Source organism: Peromyscus leucopus, chromosome 1 (genome assembly GCF_004664715.2).
Source record: "Peromyscus leucopus breed LL Stock chromosome 1, UCI_PerLeu_2.1, whole genome shotgun sequence".
NCBI lineage: Eukaryota > Metazoa > Chordata > Mammalia > Rodentia > Cricetidae > Peromyscus > Peromyscus leucopus.
Genome location: NC_051063.1, coordinates 137,367,522 through 137,373,691, shown reverse-complemented (window position 1 = coordinate 137,373,691; position 6,170 = coordinate 137,367,522). Strand labels below are relative to the sequence as shown.

General features: G+C 50.3%; 1 protein-coding gene across 1 annotated transcript; it reads right to left on the bottom strand.

Moving 5' to 3' along the window:
- Positions 1-1,380: 1,380 nt before the first annotated feature.
- LOC119086569 lies at positions 1,381-5,827 on the bottom strand. The gene is made up of 2 exons (XM_037198584.1): positions 5,714-5,827; positions 1,381-5,174 (listed from the first exon to the last, which is right to left on the bottom strand). The coding sequence occupies exon 2, from the start codon at positions 4,811-4,813 to the stop codon at positions 3,128-3,130; it is 1,686 nt and encodes a 561-aa protein (XP_037054479.1). The 5' UTR covers positions 4,814-5,174; positions 5,714-5,827; the 3' UTR covers positions 1,381-3,127.
- Between the last annotated feature and the right edge of the window lie 343 nt (positions 5,828-6,170).

Sequence of the window (6,170 nt, the reverse complement as noted above, 5' to 3'; positions counted from 1 at the left end):
TGATTTCAGTAAAGTCCAATTCCCCAAATTCATCAGATACAGAACCTTGACTTTGGTGCCCTTGGGGCAACATATCCATTTTTTGCATTTACCTGAGTGCAGGTCAAGCAGCAATTTGAGATGTTTTGAAGTACCTCCTGATGTCCAAAGACATCAAAGATTGGGAGAGGTAAGTTCTACTTGAAGGTCTTCTTTATGTACTTGAAGGTCTTCCTCAAGCCTCGGAGATTGTGACTCACATAAAGAAGCCAGAGATCTCTTTAGGAGGCTATGAGACATTCTTGAAACATGTGTCTCTGTACTTATGCAGGAATAAGATATTCAAAACAAAGTAAATGTAAAAAGGTCAACAAAATTTGGTGGGCTAGAGGAGTTGGCCACAGATCAGATTATAAGCCCCATCCCACTATTAACTCAGGCAATTATGTGGCATATACAGCAACAAAGTTAGATTAGCTGAAGTTACCTTAGCCCTATACAAAGACTTATATTGATGACCAAAGTATGGAGTGGAAAGATGATAAAAGAATGAGATGTCAGGGCCTCCCTTTCTTAGGAAAGTTAGCACATGCAGAGCCACTGTGATATCATATGACTAAGGAACAACAGAATGCCAGAATTAGACATATAGACAAGATACTTTGTTTTGGTCTGATGTCCTGACAAAAGCTAGTCAGCTAGATAGCTGAGAAGAGACTATCATATGCCTCTAGATTCTTAAAAATTAGGTTACAGGATTAATGAGTAAGAATGGTAGCTGTTTATTAATGATGTCAAAACTTAGGAAAAATGATTAAAATGATAACTCTGTTCTGTCACAGTTTATTAATGATGACTAAAAGATGAGCAAAAGGAAGTAAAACACAAGTCTAAAACAAAACATGATATGATCTATGTTTTGGACATCATGATGCATCTAGCTTACTAAATTTATATAAATAAAGAAGCACTCTGGCTGCTAGTCAGTCAGGCTGCAAGATCCTCCCAACCACCATGGCCTGGCTTACCTCCTTCTGTCGTCAACTCCTTACAACCTCTTCTGGGACCTACCCCACCAGGGATGGCTCCTGGCATATGAGGTCCAGCTGGCTACCCTGAATGACATTCTGGATCTTCAGGCAATCATGTATGACTTCCTGAGGGTCACTGTCCAGGAATAGGGTAGCAAGGTTGATAGCCATGGATCTGTCAAAAGCCAATCTATCCTTATTTAGAAGGGCCTGGTATAGGGTTAGAGGAGCTTCAGACATCCAGCAGTATCATCTCTTTTTTTTTTTTTTTTTTTTTTTTTTTGGTTTTTCGAGACAGGGTTTCTCTGTGTAGCTTTGCGCCTTTCCTGGGACTCACTTGGTAGCCCAGGCTGGCCTCGAACTCACAGAGATCCGCCTGGCTCTGCCTCCCGAGTGCTGGGATTAAAGGCGTGCGCCACCACCGCCCGGCAGTATCATCTCTTAATGAGAGTCTTAATGCATGTGGGATCGTTATGGTCAGATTCTGTCCCAGGGTAAGCTTGTCTGCCTCCTTTACAAGGATTGGTAGCTGCCATGGCTTGTAGATAAGGGGGCCGTCCTGAGGCCACATGATCCAATCTTGTTGAAATGTAGGCAACTGACCTTTTCCAGGGGCCCAGGGCTTGGGTCAGGACTCCTTTGGCAATGTCCTTTCTCTCATGGACATAGAGGAGGAAGGGCTTGGAGGTGTCAGGAAGAGCTAAGGCAGAAGCCTGCATAAGCGCCTTTTAAGAGCTGCTAACTTTCCTCAGTGCACTCCAAAGGGGTGTTAGCCCTGCCATGGCTGAGTACACGGGCCTGGCAACTTCAGCAAACCTGGGTATCCAGAGGCAGCAATACACAATAGCTCCCAGGAACTCTCTAATCTGCCTCTTTGTGGTTTGAGTAGGGGTTCAAATTATGACTTCTATCCAGGCCTTTGATAACAGTCTTTCTCCTTCCTTTAATTCATATCCCAAATAGGTGACCCACAGTGAGCAAATTTGAGCTTTCTCCGTGGAAACTTGATAGCCTCGTTGAGCCAGAGTTCTTAAAGAGACCCCGAGTAGCTAAACAGTCCTTAAATTTTTTTGCACCCAGCAACAAATCATCCACATCCTGGAGTAAGGTAACTTTTGGATACTCACTGCAGAAGAGACTCCCAGTTGAGGGCTTCCTCGAAGATGGTAGGGGAACTGCCGAACCCCTGAGGTAATCCAGTCCAGGTCAGTTGCCCTGATATTCTCAGTTCAGGGTCAGCACATTCAAATGTAAAGATGGGCTGGCTTAGTTTTGACAAGGGAATGGAGAAAAACGCATCCCTTAGATCCAGCACCGTATAAACCCGCTCAGGCAGCAGCATGCTGAGCAGAGTATGAAGAGGGTTAGCAACAGTTGGGCAAACAGGTTTCTTCCTGCTCATTCACTCCCCTTAAACCCTGGACTGGTCGATAGGGTTGGTCCCAGGCTTTTGGACCGGTAATAGGGGTGTTCCAGGCTGACTGGCATGGAATGAGTATGCCTGTCTTGAGGAGGCGACTGAGATGTATCTTGATTCCCTCTCTGGTCTCTGTACTGATGGGATACTGTCTGACTCAGATGGGCATGGCCTCAGAAGTCAGCTGAGCTATAACTGGCAGCACATGCCTGGCCAGACCAGGACTGGTTCTGGCTCAGACAGCAAGAACATCCCTGATCCTGCTCTTTTAGTCTCCCCTCAGGGGCGTGGGTCAGACCCTAGAGGAGAAAGAGCAGGAGGTACTACTGGATTAAGGGACAGGTAATGGTCAGGATTGTGGCTGGGCACCCTAGCTTATCTCCTGAGAATGAGATGGTTGCCTGGAGCTTGCTTAGGACGTCACTTCCCAGCAAAGGGATTGGGCACATTCAAGGCTAACAAGGAATGGATCATTGTCCTCTCTCCCAGATTAACAGTCCATGTTGTAGTCCATTTAGATTTTCTGACTTCCCCTGTTGGCCCCTGCATTTCCATTGTTGGAATGGCAAGAGGCCCTAGGGGTTTTGTAATACCAAATGTGAAGCCCCCATATCGACTATGAAGTTTACAGGTTGGTACTAATTGAAAAGATTATTACCATAGACTCCTGGGGGGCTGATTTGAAAAAGCTATGGCCCCACTATTCTCCTAAAGCCAAACGTGGCCTTGGCCAGGGAGGACCTACCCATCTCTGTTTGGGGCATTCATGTTTCCAGTGCCCCAATTCCTTGCAGTAAGCACACTGGTCTCTTCGCAGAGGCCTCCCCCTTCTGTTGTATGTTGTTTGGCCAGGACTGAAGGAGCCAAAGGAATGTTGCCCATAGATCACATGCTTAAACAGCTCAATTTGTTTTTCCATCTCTCTATTGTCAAACACTTCCTGGGCGACTTGCAATAATTCTAACCTACTCATCTCAAAAAATCGATCCATGCTTTGAATTTCTTTACGTATGTCTGGGGAAGACTGGGCTGCGAAGCTCAGGTTAACCGTGAAGCGGTTTGCTGGGTCATCTGGATCTATGGATGTATAGTCACGGTACGCCTCCAGGAGGCGTTCGAGAAACGCTGCCGGTGGTTCCTTCGGACCTTGCTTTGTATCTGTCACCTTGGAAAAGTCGGTGGGCTTCCGGGCTGCCCGTTTTAGTCTCTTGAGCAAAGCCTGGTGGTAATCACTGAGGAACCTCCTACCTTCCTCTGTCCTATAGTTCCAGTCTGGTCTCTGTGTAGGCAGGGCATCCATTCCACAAAGTTCTTTAGCTGCATCCTTCAGAATCTTTTCCCGCTCCCACTTTGTGAAGAGGATATATAAGATGATTTGACACTCATCCCAAGTAGGACGGTGGATGAGGAAGATCATTTCAATTAGAGAGATTAGGGGCTTTGGGTCTGTGCTAAAAGGGGGGCACTGCACCTTCCAGTTAAGAAGATCCCTGGTGGTTAAAGGCTCATAGGCTATATAGCTCTGCGTTGTGCTGAAAGGAAGGTTCTGGATGTTCTGGTTATAAAGATCAGTGCTGGTAAAAGGCACACAGGCATCAGAGGGCGGGGGTAGAGCTTGGGGTGGGGGTTGAGGTGGAGGGGGTGTTACAGGTTTGGGCTGAGGTGGGGTGTGTGTTACAGGTTTGGGTTGAGGTGGGGGACGTGTCACAGGTGTGGGTTGGGGTGGGGTGTGTGTTACAGGTTTGGGCTGAGGTGGGGTGTGTGTTACAGGTTTGGGCTGAGGTGGGGTGTGTGTTACAGGTTTGGGTTGAGGTGGGGGACGTGTCACAGGTTTGGGCTGAGGTGGGGTGTGTGTTACAGGTTTGGGCTGAGGTGGGGTGTGTGTTACAGGTTTGGGTTGAGGTGGGGTGTGTGTTACAGGTTTGGGTTGAGGTGGGGTGTGTGTTACAGGTTTGGGTTGGGGTGGGGTGTGTGTTACAGGTTTGGGTTGAGGTGGGGGACGTGTCACAGGTTTGGGTTGAGGTGGGGGCTGAGGGAGGTGAGGCGATGGGGAATGAGGAAGGCCATTTCTGACCATATAATCCTTCATCCAGGGCGGTGGATTAGATGTTGCTTCTGCCCAAGGCAAAATGTATCCAATTTGGTTCAGCTCACCAGGTAAACGGCGGGCAAAATCTACTACGGCCCATGCCACCTGGGGATCGAAGGTGCCCCTAGAGGGCCATCTGACCTCGAACGTGGGCCATATATATTGACAGAAGTTCCGGAGACGTTTCTTGGTAATACGGTACTTGTAACACTTCTTAACACTACGGGTGTAAAGTTCATCAAAATTGTCCAGTACACAGTTTAAGGGAGTATCAACTTTACTAGTCTTATTTCCCATTTTGTCGACCAGTCACCGCAAGTCCAAACCACAGAAAACTCAGGAAAAAGAGACAGAAAAGACAAAACAGCACAGGGCACAGGGGCCCAAGAACCAGGCGGGCAGTGTGACTTCTCCTTAGAGCCCTGGACAGGAGTTCATGTGTCTCCTAAAACACCTCACTGTCCCTAAATGGGATCCCAACAGGACCAGGACCAGATGTCATCTTAGGAAAACTGGAGGACTTACCCACAGAGGCCTCCTCGGACAGGTGCTTACTGGTTTTCTTTTGATGTAGCCTTGGGCCAGCCAAACCGAAAGCGAGCCGCGGCCCTCGGAATGTCTCAAGGGGCACACCCCACGGGAAGTGACGCTCCAGTCCCTGGGGTTCGAAGGAAAGGGTCTGAGATCTGAATTTGGGTAAGGGGTCTTATATCACCCAAGCTTCCAAACGTTAACCCCACTGAATAAGCATCAAGACCATCTCAGTCTGTGCCCAGCCGCCTATGTGATAGGCGGCTGTCTTCCCCCTAAGACAGGGTTCGAGAGAACAGCCCCGAGCACCTCTCTCACAGGACGAGACCCCGCGGACGGAGACTTTGCAAGCAGGCGGGTTTACAGAAGGAGAACGCCGCAGCTGTGGAACTCTTCCTGGACCATCGATACAAAACGCCTTGAGGCTATGGGGCTGGCGGGGGCCGCCGAGTGCCGAGAACCGGGAACTTAGTTTTGCCGAAGTTTCAAAGTGGCTGTTGCTCTTAAATGGCGCTCCGGGGCTTTCTCCACCCAAATTCCCGGACCCAGGAAACGGGACCCTCGGCCCCACACGCTGCAAGCCGCCTCCTCCCGCAGGGTGGCCATCCGGGTGGCAAGTGCCGACCACGGCGGCCACGCTCGGCCAGGTCCCAACACAGTACTCACCGTGCCGGCCCACGCGCGGGAAGTCGCAGCCGCCGCTGCCGCCGCCGCGGGCACCGCCGCAGCCCCGGGTCTCTCCCGTAACCGGACCGCTCCGAGCCCGCCAACAAACTCCTTTCTCCCAATTCCCGCCCGCGGTGGGCGGTCCCGAAGCGCAGGAGCCAATCAGAGGCCGCGTCTCTGTGACGGATGGGCCAACGAACCCGTAGTACAGCTGCGTGTGGAGAAAGGGGTGGTCGCCCGGGCCGCCGGTACCCAGAGAGACACCCCCCCCCCCCCCCCCGCAAGGCAGAGGAAAGAGGAAGCGACTCCCACCTGGTTCTTAAAGCGACCGGCCATTGTCTTTCTGCCCTGGTGGCCAGAATTGGATAGAGAAGATCGGTTAAGTGCCCGGCGGTGGTGGCAGACTCATCTCTGAGTTCGAGGCCAGGCCCGGTCTATAGAGGGACTTCTGGGACAT